Here is an 18,580-nt window from a genome sequence, read left to right as displayed (position 1 = left end):
TTTTTGACGAGTAAAACTTTGATGCCCAAAATACTCCAATATCGGAGGTTTTGCGATCGGCATAAAAACTCCGATTTTGGAGTTTTTTGCGTATACTAAAAGTTATTAAGATTTAGCATGTTTAAACAATTATCATAACATTAGTTTTTATGCTAAATCATGTATGTATAATTACTATCGGAGTTTTATGGTTATAATTATGCTATTCGTGTGGTTACGCAAATCCTCCAACATTAACAACTGCACTTAATTCAAAATATGTTTTATTATCCTTTATTTTATCATTATTTTTTTGGTGAAATCTTAACAATATTTCCCCTTTCTTTTTATATTTGCCAAAACTTTCATGAAACTTAAAAGTGCTGCATGAATAACTAATTCAAAAGAATGTCGATAAACTTTGGCTTATCCTAAATAACCTTGGGTAAAGTAGGAATAATTGTTGCCATAAAGAGCGTCTTATAAGCTAATCCCATAAAGAGCGTCTTACTCTCCTATAGATAAGCCAAGGTGAATAGAAAACTCATTAGCGGTGTTTATTGTCGGCAGATCACACGTATATTGACAAATGATGTCCCAATTGCAATGACTTGAATATATTATTGAGGTTTCAATGAGGTTGCATCACATATACCGACAAAGGATTTCTCAATTGTAATGACTTGAATACATTATCGACGTTTCAAGGGGTCCGATATATTCAATTAAAAAAATGGAGGTTTTCCGATTTTGGAGTTTTTGCGTATACTAAAAGTAATTAAGATTAAGCATGTTTAAACAATTTTTATAACATTAGTTTTGATACGCAAAAACTCCAATATCGGAGGTTTTGCGACGGGCGCAAAAACTCTGATTTTGGAGTTTTTGTATAGTAAAAGTAATGAAGTTAAGCATGTTTAAACAATTTTTATAATATTAGTTTTGATCCGCAAAAACTCCAATATCGGAGGTCACATAACTGTGACGACCTTGAGACCATCCAATCAGAACAGATCAGAATTGATTAATACGCCAAAAGGTCATGACCTCTGCTTGTAAACATAAAACAAGCAAGCTGCACTGCAGTCCAAAATCATGGCGAGATCGGGGAACATCGACGTAACATCGATCAAATAAACCTTGGTCTTTAATTTCTTAAGAAGTTCTGGCCTAAAAACCATGTTGTTTTTCAAGAGAAAACATATCAATCTTTGATATTCTGAAGTATAAATATGCAAAAACTCCAATATCGGAGGTTTTGCGACGGGCGCAAAAACTCCGATTTTGGAGTTTTTGCGTATACTAAAAGTAATGAAGTTAAGCATGTTTAAACAATTTTTATAATATTAGTTTTGATGCTTAAAAACTCCAATATCGGAGGTTTTATGACGGGCACAAAAAACTCCGATTTTGGAGTTTTTGCGTATACTAAAAGTAATTAAGATTAAGCATGTTTAAACAATTTTTATAACATTAGTTTTGATACATAAAAACTCCAATATCGGAGGTTTTTGACGGCTTAAAAACTCTGATTTTCGAGTTTTTGCGTATAGTAAAAGTAATGAAGTTAAGCATGTTTAAACAATTTTTATAACATTAGGTTTTGCGACGGGCGCAAAAACTCCGATTTTGGAGTTTTTGCGTATACTAAAAGTAATTAAGATTAAGCATGTTTAAACAATTTTATAACATTAGTTTTGATGCCCAAAATACTCCAATATCGGAGGTTTTGCGACCGGCGCAAAAACTCCGATTTTGGAGATTTTGCGTATACTAAAAGTTATTAAGATTTAGCATGTTTAAACAATTATCATAACATTAGTTTTTATCGCAAATCATGTATGTATAGTTACTATCGGAGTTTTATGGTTATAATTATGCTATTCGTGTGGATACGCAAATCCTCCAACATTAACAACTGCACTTAATTCAAAATATGTTTTATTATCCTTTATTTTATCATTATTTTGTTGGTGAAATCTTAACAATATTTCCCCTTTCTTTTTATATTTGCCAAAACTTTCATGAAACTTAAAAGTGCTGCATGAATAACTAATTCAAAAGAACGTCGATAAACTTTGGCTTATCCTAAATAACCTTGGGTAAAGTAGGAATAATTGTTGCCATAAAGAGCGTCTTATAAGCTAATCCCATAAAGAGCGTCTTACTCTCCTATAGATAAGCCAAGGTGAATAGAAAACTCATTAGCGGTGTTTATTGTCGGCAGATCACACGTATATTGACAAATGATGTCCCAATTGCAATGACTTGAATATATTATTGAGGTTTCAATGAGGTTGCATCACATATACCGACAAAGGATTTCTCAATTGTAATGACTTGAATACATTATCGGCGTTTCAAGGGGTCCGATATATTCAATTTAAAAAAATGGAGGTTTTCCGATTTTGGAGTTTTTGCGTATACTAAAAGTAATTAAGATTAAGCATGTTTAAACAATTTTTATAACATTAGTTTTGATACATAAAAACTCCAATATCGGAGGTTTTTGACGGGTATAAAAACTCCGATTTTGGAGTTTTTGCGTATAGTAAAAGTAATGAAGTTAAGCATGTTTAAACAATTTTTATAACATTAGTTTTGATGCGCAAAAACTCTGATTTTGGAGTTTTTGCGTATACTAAAAGTAATGAAGTTAAGCATGTTTAAACAATTTTTATAATATTAGTTTTGATGCTTAAAAACTCCAATATCGGAGGTTTTGCGTGACGGGTAAAAAACTCTGATTTTGGAGTTTTTGCGTATACTAAAAGTAATTAAGATTAAGTATGTTTAAACAACTTTTATAACATTAGTTTTTATACGCAAAAACTACAATATATGAGGTTTTGCGACGGGCGCAAAAACTCTGATTTTGGAGTTTTTGCCTATAGTAAAAGTAATGAAGTTAAGCATGTTTAAACAATTTTTATAACATTAGTTTTGATGCGCAAAAACTCCAATATCCGAGGTTTTGCGACGGGCGCAAATGATTTTGGAGTTTTTGCGCACGCTGTGGTGGTTTATTAACTATAATAATAGTCACTGTCGTCCATGCATAAAACCTCCAAAACAGAGTTTCTGCGCAAGACGTTATACGCAGAACCTTCGGTTTTGGAGGTTTTTTGCGCTCATAGAACCTCCGGAAATGGAGTAACTACATACATGAAAATAGAACCCAATATAAATGCATCAACCCACCCGAAAAATGATTCGAAGCCTACGCGACGCAAACTCGTGTGAAAGCACTGTTCGTAGTACGCGGAGTGCACATTAGACACAATCAATGCCTGGTTTGGATTTTCTAACACTTGCTCTGATTGGTTCTCGCTATCTAAGAGTGTATGAATGCCATATATTATTGCTACAGTTTCTTTGGATATTTGAAAGTGCATCATTATCAATTCATGGAGAAACTCCATATAGAAAGATTGAATTCAAACTTTTAAAAGATTTAAAAATGTTAAAACTGTAATTTTTCTACTTACTTGCTTACTCTGAGGTAACCTAACACCTAAGAGGTACACTCTCTTCCCAAGAGCTTTGCGTAAGAGTGCCATCAGACCTGGCAGACTAGACTTCACTGTATCCTCTCCTGTTTCCATTAGTCTGTCTTCACATTGTAACTGCTTGCAAGACTTGACAAGTTGTTTGAGATCCTGGATGCTGTCAATGAATATAATGAGGAATTATAGGAGACATTCAGGGATACAAGTGGTAATTCGGGCATATTTCAGTATAAAATCATTTGAAAGATCAATTTAAGACCGATATTCAACTTCATTATAATCAAAATTACGCACAGAAGGGGGGCACCATTATGTACCATTAGCCCTAGGCGCCACAACCCCTAGCTACGCCACTGGATATCAAAATCTTTCACAGAATCTGAGCACATTTTTCTCATACAAAGCAATTAGTTGAGAGAAAAACTCCAAATACTTCTAACATTTAAATGATAGAAAATTATATTTCTTCCATGTTTTGTGGAACTAAACCTTCAGCATTAAAACAATTGCACAAAAACTGGATATGTGGAAACAAGAAACAAGTACTGATTATTTCTTCTAGATGCTTCCACTTTTTTCAAGACAGAGTGCTAGCAGTTTAGTATGTACCGTTTCCTTGTTTTTTAGTTGGAATGTGTTTCATCATGAGAGAAACGTGTTTCTTAAGTTGGTACTACACCCCTGGCCAATTTTGTGCCTATTTTTGCATTTTTCTCAAAAATTATAGCACATTGGTGACAAGTAAGATATGTATATTATAGGGGCAAGGACTACAACTACTGCACTGTAAATTTAATTTCAGCACAGGCAACAGTTGTGGAGTTACAGGCAAAAATGAGGGAAACCCAATATTTGATCAATAAATCAATAATGACTTGTCTTGAATCACTGAAATTCTAGTGTAGTAACTGGATTCCTTGCCCTATAATATACATAACTTTTGTTACCAGTGTGTTATTAGTTTTGAGAAAATGCAAAAATAGTCACAAATTTATCAAGGGGTGTAGTACCCCTTAACAGATAATTTTCTAAGATTACACTTTTCTTTAAATTTCTTTGACTCCATGTTTCAATGATTGAAAATAATTATTTATAAAATAGCTTCAAAAAACACCTTTACTTACACATAAAGAACAAAATTACACAAGTTGCATACCCCTGCAGTGCAGTCTGTGCAGTCTGTGCAGCCCTAGCTCTTTTCCTCGAATTTATTCAAAATATTTGTTTACTTACTGAAAAATGTGATCAAATTTCCTCACAAAAGGTGCTGGTGTCATAAACAATACATCAAAAGCATCTACTGCTTTGTTATCCAGGTGATCCATGGAAAGCTTGGCTTCATGACGTACCTGTTATAATAGTAATATATCAGATTTCATGAAAAATGAGTGCTAGGTACAATGCACTCTCCCACCTTTTTGCATACCCTCTTTCACACCTTCAATCATCATATCCACTTTATCACAGATCCTTCACTCTCTCCACGCGGGTGTCGACTGCAGACGACAAGTTTCAAATTTTATTTGAATTTTTCAAAAATTTCAGAATTGTAAATTTTCATGACAATATTTGAAATCAGCATGACAAATGCATTAAAATGAGTACAAACAAGCCTAGTATTGGTTCAGTGGTTCTTAAGATAGCTCTAGCTATTTTGAGAAAATTTCTGAATCACATCATAAAATATCTGTATAGCATTCTGTAATCTTGGCATGAACAAGTCTTTTTTTAGCAATAAACAGGTTGTATGTATCAGAAAACGCTGAACTTTACAAGCAGTAACTTTAAAACTTTACCAAAATTCAATCATCATGGATGTAGAAGATCATGACTTTATTTGTTGCTTCCAGAGCTTTTTGCCCACAAATCAAAATCTACTTGATACTTATTTACTTTATTCTTGACCTTACTACATGTAGCATACTATACTCTGATCAGCTCTTAATAGGCGGGACTCATAACATCGTGGATTGATACAGAATGGCGTACACACAGCTAGGCGCAGCACCTACGAGAATTGCGCTTTGCATTTTGCGTGAATGACGCATGCTTTTGTGAATTTACGCATGCGTAAGTTGGAACTTTATTGACTGGCACAGTAACAAAAACCAAATAATTCCCGCCTATTATCTGCTGACCATAGTATAGAAGCATACTACAATCACATTTTTCATTTCTCATTAGAAAATAAATGGCAACATTTTTCACAATATCAATTTCTTACCCTTTCATATGTTTCTTTGGTCATACTAGCACATAAATTCAGACATCCAGATGAATCAACAAATACAACATCAAAATGCTTATCAAATTGCGCCATGAACTCTGGATCTTGTCTATTCCTCTCTGTACACATGGTGATGCCTTTCTCAGTCCACTTGCTATTCCCTGCAGATTACCAATGTATAAATATCACTAATCATTAATCCAGTGATGGACACAGGAATTCTTTTTTTTTTTTTTAAAAAAAAAGTGGGGGGGGGGGAATGTTTTACTTAAAAATGGGACATTTTTGTCCTAAAAAGTAGCAATATGCCCCTGATTTCTTATTTTGACTGGGGCCACAGCCCAAGAATAGGTAATCCCCCTCCCCATACATGCACTGCCATTGATTAGGCCTTATTTATTCGCTGTAGAAGTGACATAATAATCGGATTAACTACCATAGCAATAGAATACAATTTTTGTGTAGATCACCCTGCACTACAAGCAGATTGCACTAATCATCTGTGTATGTCAGCAAACATAGATTGAATACAATACCGCTCTTTCAAAGATACTAATCTTACAGGTGCGAGTGATCAGCCTTTCTTTGACTTTTTTTTCAATGCATAGGTTACCGCGTGAATGCTGTAGTACAGGGCAATATATTCAAAATTGTATTCCTCTATTGCTATGGTAGTTAATTTAATTAATTACGTCATATACCTTAGATTTGTATTAAAAAATCAAAATCAAATAATAATCAAACTAGTAGCTTCTACTGGTTTAATATGAGTAACTAAATGTTCCACCTGTTGCACCATAACTCTGCATATTTAAAGCTCCTACAACAAAACTTTTAAGTGACAACTACAGGTGGAATGTGGTTTGGATGCTGTACTCTGGATTGGGCATTTTGAAGGGGAAGTCGACTATGAGTAAATGAGTAAATGGTTTTTTAAAACAAGTGAGATAAAAAACAAGATGAAATAAGGAGTCACCGACTCTCAGAGGGTAAAACAATATTACTGTTAGATCTGGTTTTAAATTCTAACATGGACTGCCGTTAAAACAACAAATTACATAAAAATAAGCAAATAACCCTGCATTCATGATAATATATTTCAATTAAAAAAAATAGAAACTCAAAAAGCATTATATATATGAGAATCAACTCACCAAGATAAAGTAATGTATTGCGCATAATTTGATATCCGCTCATCACCTTGTGAATTTTCCTCTCAGACAGCAAATATGAAACCAGCATAGACATGATGAAACCACTGAAAGCACCTGTACCCTGTTAAATGCATAGGAAAAAATGGCACCAATCATATACAGCAGAGGCCAATGATTCTATAGAACTGAATTTATAGAGGGTATGCAATATGACATCACTCATGACAGAGTCATCCTCATTAAAATAAAATTCTGTCCCCCAAGATGCCTTTCCCATGATAATATGACAGGTGGACAATTGTGTAGGTATGAATGGTTTTGGAATCAAGCTAGAGACCTGTCCCTCTGTCATCATAGAACTGTCCTCCAACTTGGCTACCATTTCAATTGTTATACCACTCCAGTTGGTTTAATCCATAGGATCTATACTTGAATGCTTTTAGCAGAACAGTAATTCTCAAACATGTTCCATTTCAGGAGCATCACGCCAATCAGTTGATAACAATAACTTTTACAAAAGAGACACGGATATATTCTGTGTTGACCAATCATCTTGACACCTTATACCAGCCGGACCTATTATTTTACAGAAATATGCAGTAACCCATTGCTTTTGCAAAGATGCATTGCTATTACTGAATATGACACAAATGCAATTAAAAAGATTGATCAAATTTTCAAGATAATTACCATGTCCAATTGCCTCTGGTGCAACCAGACCTTGAGGAGGAATAAACCATCTTTGAAACCCTGGAAATTGAGACTGGTATTATAGAGATGATGCAGGTGTTTCTCTAGATTCAGGTCAGCTAGTATTGAAGCATTGTAGATTGGTGTTGGTGTAGTGTCATCTGCAATTGATACAATGAATGCATAATATTAACCTTGTTGTTATTTACATATACCATTTTTCACCCTGATGGGACAGTGATGTCAGTGCGCATTTCCTTTGGTGCAGCTTTATATCGCTAGCATTCGCTTAAACACTGCGGTATACACGCACATGTCGCATAGATGCCTTGGCTCCTTGCTTTGGTCTTCAAACTCAATATTTCCTTCACAATGTCTTTTGTTTTCTATTGAATTTTGTCAAGATTAATGGACTGTATCTTTTATAGTGCCCTAGTAACTTTATGCTCATTTTGTGGGAGCAAGTGATTGTGAGTTGCCTCAACCCTCGATATGTTACTTTACTACTAGGTATAAATCTGGTCTCCCTCAGAAACTGCCTTACTGAAACTCACCTTCATCTCCTTGTCCTGTGTACCACTGCCTGCGTATATTACTCTTACTGGGTAGGAACCTAGTTTCCCTAAACGCCTCAGCAGAAGGACAGGGATGTAACCTCACTAATACCTTTTTGGCTGATTTATCCATCAATTTCAGGACCACAATGGGTCTTAATTTGTCACCATTTGCCAATGAGTACTGAACGTCGTCAACTAATTTGTTCTTGCGTAGATGTTTGACTAGGTATGCCACATACAGCGCCCTCTTGTGGTGGTAGCGAAAGTTAAGGTAGTCTTTCTGATGGAAGCACACCTATAACAAATGTATAATGTCAATGATTCCATTATCTCTACCTATCACTTGAATCTTTAGCAACAAAGTGAATTTATTTGTGAAACAATTTTTTCAATGTCAAATTGCCATTTTTAATAAAATGTCAACAAACAAGTCCCCAAACCCTGATGATGGTCACACACATTCAAAATTTTGTTGGATTTTACCCCAGACTCTGCTAGTTTTATTCACCCAAGTTTGGCTGTACCCAACAGCGTCCGGACGCTATATAATGCAATTTGATGCCATTTGTGATCTGTTCCTGTGTGTTCTTGGTTATATAGCATTTACTTATCTTAGATTGACGGTGTCTACAAATGCACAGTTGCACACATCACTCACACATAATCCTCTCCAGACACACACACCCCACCCCCATACACCTGCACATACCCCACAGGTAAATAATTGAATTGATAGCTGGTAGACATTACTTTCTCAATTACGTACTTCATCCAGGAATTGTATCACACATTTAATGCTTTCAAATGCATACATATTCTTTGGTTCACTTGAAGTTCAATAGTGACGTCACATCATTGCTTTTTTGTGTTACACGTTAAGCGTGCTAACAAACTGACCTTGTACGTGTGCATGTACAGACTCTGTACGATTAACTTACACACACGATTCGATACTGCGACCAGCCAAATACGCACCTATGTCACAACCGAACTTGAGGCGAACCAATGTACAGCAAATGACTTTATCACCCAGAAGTGGAAACCTACCATTGGCATTTCAACAGCAACATCCACATTAAGGCTTGAATACAAACATGTGTCAAGAAGAAAACTGCCAACCACTTTGACTGATGACGGTTTCTGGAAGCACACTTCACCCTTCAGCTGAGTCTTTGCCCACTGCAATGGCACTTTGACATGTTTTGTTAGCCATGATGTATCTGAAAGCTACAAAATGGGAGTGACAAAGGAAATTGATTTAGAACCTGCATCAATTTGCATTTGTTGATAAGTAAAAGAAGGGTTATAAAATTCATCAAATTTCAGATAGAGGTTACAAAATATTGACTATGGTATAAATTGTGGTAAATGACATATTTGGAATTCCCCCTTTCAAAGAAAATTACAGCCACCTAAATTATTAATTTTAGAGAAGTAGACTACAGATCATTCACAAACAGGCATAGCCCCTTTGCTTTGCATGCAATGAGAATTTTCATATTCATGAAGGCAGATATTGCTGTCAAGATTGCGCTTTGAAAAATACACGGTAACCAATGGTAACAGTTGGTGTAGCATTTCTGTTGATGACAGTCAGTCACACTTTGTGTAATAATTGGCACTCATTAACTGATAATGCTGGACTTTGCCACTTGTTGGATCATCTGTTGTCTAGGTGGGTCATATTCTGATACCAATATCCAAGATTTAATTTGTATGGTTGTGTTGCAATCAAGCATCAATGTTACGTTACCATCAGTCATCATCAGTAACACTTGATATGGTACTTTTTTCGAATGGCTTCATCCTTTTCCCTTTTTATTTCCCTAACTTTTGGTTTCTACATGATAGATTACGTACATGTATACACCTACGTACTAAATATTTTGCTCATATTATAAATAAATTTACTTTCATAAAAACTTTGCATGAAGTGCATATTTTAAAATGTATCGTGTGTGTTTTATCTTGATCAATTTCAATGCCTCATTCTGATGTACATTATAAATACTGTAATACTGCATGTACATATATTATCTAATTATTATATTATTATTATGCATATTGCATTGCTCCTGTATGCAGAAGTTGTACAGCAAATTTGTTTATTCAGGGTCCCCTTGGAGATCAGTATCAGATACTGAAGGGGTTACCCTGGTTTAAGAAAAATGAAATGAATAATCTGTACAACTCTACAACATGTAGCTTACATCTGTTATCTTCTGATCTGGAAGACTGGTCAGGACATCGTTGAGACTGTGTAAGAGACTAGTCAATGTTTTCTTCTTTTTTTCAGGCAGCTGCACTTCAGAGATCAACTCTTGCATCTATTGATAATTTGATATGAAATTAAAAACATTTAATTGCCATGTCAATGTCATCATGTCAAAGTATTAAACCTATATCATGGCCAACTAGAAATATTGCGGTTTTCGACGCAAGGCATCGATTGGAATGCCTCCACCATGGGGCGATTTAATCTCGGAAACATATTATTATAATAGCTGAATGTCATACTGTATCATATGAGTGGCAAACAAATAAACTCACAGGACTTTTGACATCCGTATTTATTTATTTATTTATTTTTATTTATTTATTAGACTATACACTGGAGATTACACAATATCATAATAACAGTTAAATATAAAATACCAAAATACATTCAGAAAAGATTACAATAATATACATGTCTAAAATTGTTTAAAATATGAATTGATACCAGTGCAGAGAATGGGACGAACAGGTGCGTATCACCTCTAAGACCATCCCACCTCGAGACCAAAAATAAGCCGCCCTCACCCTCCCCCCTTTAAGTAGACCTGCAGCTATATGTGACCTTGGATACTACCAACACTTGATGGTACCCATAATGCAGCTACCACCCAAGTTTGATTTAAAATTGGATCGATTTAGCCCATATTTATTGGTCGAGCTATGAGTTTTAAAATATTGGACGAGACATCTATATAAAATTAACAACACATACAGTACCTTAAACTTGAACAAACTTGACTGGTAAAGTGTTTGCGTTTCTTTTAGTGATGCAAGCTCTTCACTTGTTGGTGGTTTGTACAGTTTCTCCTTGCTGACCTTTGGTTTCTTCTGGGTAGGTGATGTAGGTGTTTCACCTTCAGACACAGGGCCTGAATCACTTCCTCGTTTCACCATTGTGGGGACAATATCATTCAATCTAAAAGAGAAAAGAAAAAGATGTGTGTGAATGAAGTACTTCTTGGCAGAAGATATAAAGGAAGTTATAACTTTACAGTTCAACAACACTCATATATTTTGTTAGAATATGTTGGGAGAACCTGTCTCCATCCAATGCTGATGCTGATGACTAGCTGATCCTCTTCCAATCCTAGATGCTCAACCAGTGTCCGAGTCGATCATCCAACCCAGTTCACCTGAGTGATCATGTGGTGTGCCAAATGAATGGAATGTCACCACTGGGTTTCGTAATCGGTGTCGGAACCTGGCCGGAACAAGTTTTGTTTCTTAACAAATTGTTTCACCGGTACATTTTGAGAAGGTAAAGTTCATGATCTTATGATATTAGTTAGGGATCATTTGACATTTTATTTTAACCTCTGGCATGCGAGATTGAGAAAGTGGGTCAAAGATAAGCCACTCTGTGTTCTCATTTTGAAACTAAAGTAGGCTTCCCATGAAGCTTAAAAATCAGTGCTCTGATGGAGTGATGACGCCAAGCCATCTTATGTTTGACATGGTGGATTTTTAAGTTGGTGCATCATTATGCCGTCATATATGGTGACGGTGTTGACGCTATACACGTTCTCAAAATGTAAACAATTGCCGTTCTTCTCTGACAAAAACTGTACCCATGCACATATTTTGGGGGCTTTGGGGAGCCAGCCCGGGGGTTAAAGCAAAGGCGGCAAAAAGCGAAGGGCGGCAAAAAGAATTAGTAAAGAAAAAGGGTGGAAAAATTTGAAAAGTATAAAAATTGTGAAAAATTGTACTATACATCAAAATGGGTTGCTTTTAGGGTGCTATTGGGTCAACCTTTTCGGGCTGTTTCGGGGCGGCAAAATTGAATTTTCTTCAGCCCCCCGGGGTAGGAGCGGCCACAGTACGCCACTGGTACCCATACCATGCCATGCTATATCCTGTCTGGACACATCACACTTCATGTGAAAAGCGAAGCAGCATGGCACCGCAGTGCACCAGGACGTGCCGTGTGCAAAATTTCTAACGGGCGCCATAACCCATTTTGTGATTGGTTCATTGGTTGTATATTAACCATTTATCGCGATCGTGAAGCCAATCAATGAACGCGACGGCCTTCATGGGTAATGCAGATCCGACCACGAAAAGCGAAGTACGTCTAACCTGATTGGTTAAAAAAAACTACTTGGACCAGTCAGCGTGCTCAGTTCTTAACAACTACGTCATGCACGTGCAGGTGATTTCCTGGTGGTGTTTCAGCGATTGATTATAAATTCAGCTTGACAACTCATCTTGCAGCTGCAAGGACAATACACAGAGACAATCACTGACACTACAACAATGAATATAATGGCTTAATTGTTTATGACATACATCGGGTGGATTTTACGATTGAGGTAAGATTTTCGGCCTGTCCCGGCGTGAATATTCTCATTTTTCTTCATCAAAAAGATGATGACCAGTTTTTTGCTGACAATTTGATAACAAGAAACTTTCATACGTCATAGGGTAGAAACGATAGCTGTACAATCGTCCAAAATATACATTTTGATATAGGCCTAAAATTATGTGCACAAAATCTTTGGTCCATACATTGCCAAAGGCTTGGGATGTTATACGTACATAGCCATGCTACAGATACATGTGTATACTATGGCAAAATAACAAATTCTCGATCATGAGAGGATGCACCCTTGGCCTTGCCTGCAACGACCGTGGGATTGGTGAATTCTTAAAAGCGTTGTTTGCATCGTAAGTGCCGGTCTTTGCGTAGTACGCTCGACGAAAATAACTGTGCATACCCAAGTTGGTTCTCATTAGCTCGAGATACTCTAGCTAAACTACAGACTTTTACTATCTTACATTATCTTGCTGTATTTCAGCTAGAGCGCCATATGGTCATGTTTTTTGAGGTGGGACCCAATTGTGTCACATCTTGCAATTTGTCAAAAATCAACTCCTATTTTGTATTTCTGATTATATTTCAAACAGTTTTCACCCAAACTAGTAAAAGTATACATTTTTAGAAAGCATATATTGTCATGATTGCAAATCTGTAAAGTTTGAGTGGATATACAGGTGTACGAAAAAATATACAGGGTGATTCCATTGAAAATACCGAAAAAATTACTTTCTTTACCACTCCAATATTTCTACATAGTATATTAAATTGGAAAATGAACTTGATATTTGGAATGTACACAGTTATTTCTTTCATTAAATATATAGTTTGCACTATATTTGTTAAACCCATTGTGTTATACAGGGTGTGAAAAAGTTGTAAATTAAATGTTTTAATTTATGTAAAATTTCCCTAAGTGCCATTAAATTTGGAAAATATATTCAAAATAGTTTACAGAATTGCTATAATATCAAATCTAAATATCCAATTCCTAATAGGGTGTTCCAAAAATCAATACAGTGAATAATTAGTAACAAAGGTACATGTACATGTAGGCATATACATGCACAATACATGTATCAATAAACTATTTAACAATAAACCAGAGATCAATATATCATCAGATTAAATCCTTTGACTAATAATCTCCTGTGAGAAGATTTATTTTATATTTCAAAGATAAAACAATATTGAAATTTATTTCATATGCATGCATGCAAAATTAAAGCCCATTGTATTGCATGACCCACATTCCACTGCATTAATTAAAAGCTTGTTAAATCCTTAATTACTAAGTTTATTAAGATTAACAAGGTAATTATTGTTATAGAAAGTTAAAAAATAAGATTAACATTATGCAAATGCATTTTAACTTCTACTAGGCAACAAAGTGCATAAATTTTATTAATGAACATCAAATTCCCATTGGAATTACACAGAGCTCCTCCGCTCCGGCTCCTCCACTTCCGGCACCACCCCTGACTAATTAACCTAATTAAGCTGTTGTAATTAATTAATACATTTGTTTAATTGTATTTGTTATTAATTCATTAGATTAATAATTTATCTTCAAAATAAGACCAAAACCATTTGTTCATGATGAATTTTGGCAAAAATATAGGAATAAGTAGACAAAATGATTTAGCAAAATGTGACAGCACCACCTTTTTTAGGGTCCCAGTATAAAAAACATGACCATATGTAGCACTTCCAGGTTTTTTGGAGAACAATACTGTTACGTAAGACGAAGTACTTATTGCAATTTGCCTCCACACATTACGTAATCAACACAAAGCTTTTGTGAGGACTAGTGAGTGGATAAGAAATTGACAGCAGAGGATACGAACGACACACCGATTTTTAGTTGTTAATCATGAATTGCCGCAACGTTTTAGTATTTTACTGCATGGCATTCCGCAAGCACCATGACAAATTATGCCGTATTTTTCCAAAGATCATCTCATATGAAGTAAGCTGAATGCGATCTGTACTTTTGTAACATTCCGATCGCTTTTGATCACCTATTATCGGCGAATTTGCTTGAAAACATGTGAGTTCATGTTCATGATGTTGTGTAAACATAGTCCGAATAATCAGACCCAGAACAAAATATTAATTTCTGACATGATCCTGTTCTGGGTCTGAACTGTTTCTATTCGAAATCTTGATGGCAAAGTGGACAAAAGAAGCACATGGTCCTACTTCACAGTTTTTTAAGGGGGTACTACACCCCTGTGGTAAATTTGTGACTATTTTTGCGTTTTTCTCAAAAACTAATAACACACTGGTAACAAAAGTTATGTACATATTGGGGCAAGGAATCCAATTACTACACTGAAATATCAGTGACTCAAGACAAGCGGTTCAATATATATGATAGGAAATGAGGTACATCCTAGCGGTACCGTATTTCTTATCATAAATAACGAACCGCTTGTCTTGGGTCACTGAAATTCCAGTGTAGTAATTGGCTTCCTTGCCCCTATAATATATACATAACTTTTGTTACCACTGTGTTATTAGTTTTTGAGAAAAATGCAAAAATAGACAAAAATTTATTGAGAGGTGTAGTACCCCCTTAATCCCCTATTCATGTTGCGTGAATCACTCTATTGTGGACCATCCTTTTGATACTTGAGTATTTGGACAAGCGGAACAGTTTTGACAGACCTTTTGTCTACCTCTCTGTTTGTAAAACAAATCATCCTCCTCGCCGAATAGGAAAGTCAGCGTAATAGTACGGCTAGTACAAGGAACTTATACGATGTCCTCATTCACAAACTGATACTATCTGTCCATCGTATAAGGCTATTGAAACTTGATGTTGAGTTTAGCGTCCCATTTTTTTCAGCTCATAATAAGGCAACTATTTCATTATTCATTATTTTCAAGGTTTCATTATCAGCGGCCTTTTATCAATGCTTATACGCTTTTGTTCATTCTAATTGGGTATCGCCAGTCGCAACATAATGTCACAAATAACGTGTAGCGGTGTTTCGGTACACCGAATAAAACCGGTGCTATTGAAGCACCCACTCGACGGTGGATCAAAGCGTTATACACCGTGTAATAACGAAAATTTTGATGGTTTGGTAGACACCAAACTAAGTTTAATAACACCGTCGCCCATCGGTGGTTTTTGATGTTTATGTTTAATACGATGTTTTTAAAATTGAGTTCTTACTTGGAATTACACTTGAGTATCGCTAAGTTTCTCAAAAGTAAGTTAAACACCGTCGCCCATCGGCGGTTTTTGATGTTTTTAAAAGAGAGTTCTTACCCCGGGTTCTTACTTGGAATCACACTTGAGATCGCTAAATTTCTCAAAGCGTCCGACAAGACCGTGTATTCATGCACGGCAATCGATTTTGTGTTGATTATGAGCTGTTTACAATTACAAAGCATTATTATAATACAGGCAGCGTTCAGTGGCATGTCCGGGGCTTTGGGTGCTGTAGCTCCCCGCACTTTGTTAAAAATCATGTAAAATCAGCCGTTTTAGCCATTAAGCCCCCTGCTGCATAACTCTGAAAGCCCCTCTGAGCCCCCCGCATGAAAAGATCCTGGACACGCGCGGTGGCATCCATCACACGATGGGCGATTCGTCCTCCAACTCTCTAGAATCGCCCTGGTATAAAATGAACCACGAGAGCAAAAAAAAACAAAAAGTGACACACTCAAAAAGATTCAAATCACAATGTCAAACAATACTCAAATATTCCTTTGATTTTCCCAGACCATTTCCCACATAAAAAAAACAAACAAAAATAAATTAAAAATAATAGTGCAAACTTGCTCTGAAAATCGGAAAATTATTCACGAGTTATCAATTCTTCCAGTCCACGTCTAGCCTCTTCACAGAGTGCTAAAATAGCGCATGGTTTTTAGTCACGGCGAACAGTCACTCAAAAGTTTCAAATGCATTGGCGGCCGGCTCCAAGCCAGGCCCTGATAGGGATATTCCCACAGAAGACCACATGGCGGGGTTGACTTATTTAGTAAGCAAGGGCGGGCGCCCGTATCATTTAGAGATCTTGATTGTGATTGGTCAGATTTGGATGCCTGTTGTTTGATGATGTCAACAATACCCAAATATGGAAATATTGGGCGTGACAAAGCTAATATACCAAGACAAACCAAGGGATTTCCCCTTTTTGAACGGAAAATCCTTAGACATCCCAATGCTTCAATTGATGAGCTCATGAATAATTAAGTAGGCAAACAAACGTCAAGATACTTTTTATATGGAAAATTCCCACAGTGGAAAATTCTTACAGCATGAGCAATAGTCTACCTTGCCGCTGTGAGTGTGGGACCGGGAAATTAAAGTATGGGGAACTTTTTACCTCGATATTCTATAAATATGAAATGTTTGTCGTCGGAAAAATAATACTGGCGGACAAATAATTAAATGGATTAATGAGGTCCATCTGCATGATGATCAATTTTTAGAACACAATATTCAACATGTTTACGTAGCTTTTGTTAATTAGTTTGCTTTTATTTATTATTATTATTTAATATTATTATTATTATATTTTGATACATTGATTTTTTTGTAGCAATGTGATCATAAATCCATGCATGATTTTAACGAAATAAAAAAAAAATTGAGTCCTTGCCGTGTTTCTTTATCTTTCTTTTTCTCAATTTCACAATGCCTTGCGTGTTTTCTTGAAAAATTAGGCCGTTTTTTAGTAATTATTTATTCATCTGTTTTTTGTTTTTGTTTTTGATTAGGCCGTGTAAAATTAATATTTTTTTTTTCGTCCCCTCCCTCCTCAATTTCTGGGATTTGTCAGATTTTTTTTTTTTTTAGATTTTTCAATTTTTTAGACTTTGGAATGATTTATGAAATCTTCATACACATAAATAAGTTTATTAGAGAACAAGCATCACTTCCAAGTCTTTTTGTGGTACTCTAGGGGGTTTATCCCCAGAATCTCACATTTGAAAAAAAAAAAAAAGACCTCATCGTTTCCACAAACACTGTTGGAGAAGACCGAAAACTACTGACAATGCTAATTTTACATTGGAAAAAAAAAAAAAAAAAAAAACACCTCCCTCCCTCATCAATTCATGAAAATCCTCTGGACGAGAACTAAAACATTAATTTTATACGGCCTTATCTATTTATTTATTTCAATTTATGGCACTGCTGTCATGTGCTGTGCTTGCGTATGTTTTTAAATCAAAGTTTTCCATTCTCAGGTTTGAATTAGATTTTTTTTTAAATAATCACAGCATTTTTGTTTGTTTGTTAGTTTTGTTTTTATAGTATTATGAAAAAAAGAAAGAAACACATGTATGTTAAAATGATGTCTGAGTGTATTATTTACTTCTCTTGTTTTTGTGGATAGTTAAAACAACGAAAAATATTCTCATCTATTCAGTTGGTCCAGCTGACGGTACTTGCTTCCAGGGTCGCTAAATTATCTAGGTCAGGTCAAACCCCAATCTATATTTAGTCCGCGCGATGTGTGGGAAAGTACCGTACACGTGTTTTGATCCCGGTTTTGATTTGGTAGAATTCGTGCCAGGATAATTACCTGATAATTTCAGAATTTAGAATAACAACGATAGACAATTCCCAGGATATAAACAACGATCTTGGTGGAAAATATATATATCTAAATAGGTAAGAAATGTTTTGCGAGATGTGAGGGAAATGCAACTTTATTTAGGAGGGTAAAAATGTAGCCTTTCAAGGATTTGAGCATGACGAAAGGGGTATTTATCCGGGGTATTTATTTGGCAAAACGCAAATTTGCCGGTTTCAAAGTTTTTTGGTTTTTTTTTCGTATTTCGAAAATTCAAGGTGCATATTTTGGCCTCCCAAATTACTTTGTTTGTACAGGAGGCATGCCTAC

The 18,580-nt window shown here is 35.6% G+C and overlaps 1 protein-coding gene across 1 annotated transcript in view; it reads right to left on the bottom strand.

Moving 5' to 3' along the window:
- The window catches only part of LOC140171209 (nucleolar protein 6-like), a 41,805-nt gene that overhangs the window by 21,053 nt on the left and 2,172 nt on the right, over positions 1-18,580 (bottom strand). Inside the window, exons 2-10 of the mRNA XM_072194422.1 lie at positions 11,111-11,309; positions 10,327-10,443; positions 9,164-9,343; positions 8,114-8,411; positions 7,560-7,720; positions 6,870-6,990; positions 5,713-5,876; positions 4,722-4,837; positions 3,468-3,645 (exon numbers count right to left, since the gene is read on the bottom strand). Coding sequence (XP_072050523.1) covers positions 3,468-3,645; positions 4,722-4,837; positions 5,713-5,876; positions 6,870-6,990; positions 7,560-7,720; positions 8,114-8,411; positions 9,164-9,343; positions 10,327-10,443; positions 11,111-11,287 — 1,512 coding nt within the window. The 5' untranslated portion in view covers positions 11,288-11,309. The remainder of the gene's footprint in view (positions 1-3,467; positions 3,646-4,721; positions 4,838-5,712; positions 5,877-6,869; positions 6,991-7,559; positions 7,721-8,113; positions 8,412-9,163; positions 9,344-10,326; positions 10,444-11,110; positions 11,310-18,580) is intronic.

Source organism: Amphiura filiformis, chromosome 15 (genome assembly GCF_039555335.1).
Source record: "Amphiura filiformis chromosome 15, Afil_fr2py, whole genome shotgun sequence".
Lineage (NCBI taxonomy): Eukaryota > Metazoa > Echinodermata > Ophiuroidea > Amphilepidida > Amphiuridae > Amphiura > Amphiura filiformis.
Note: the sequence above shows the minus strand (reverse complement) of the source record. Positions and strands in the feature narration are given on the sequence as shown.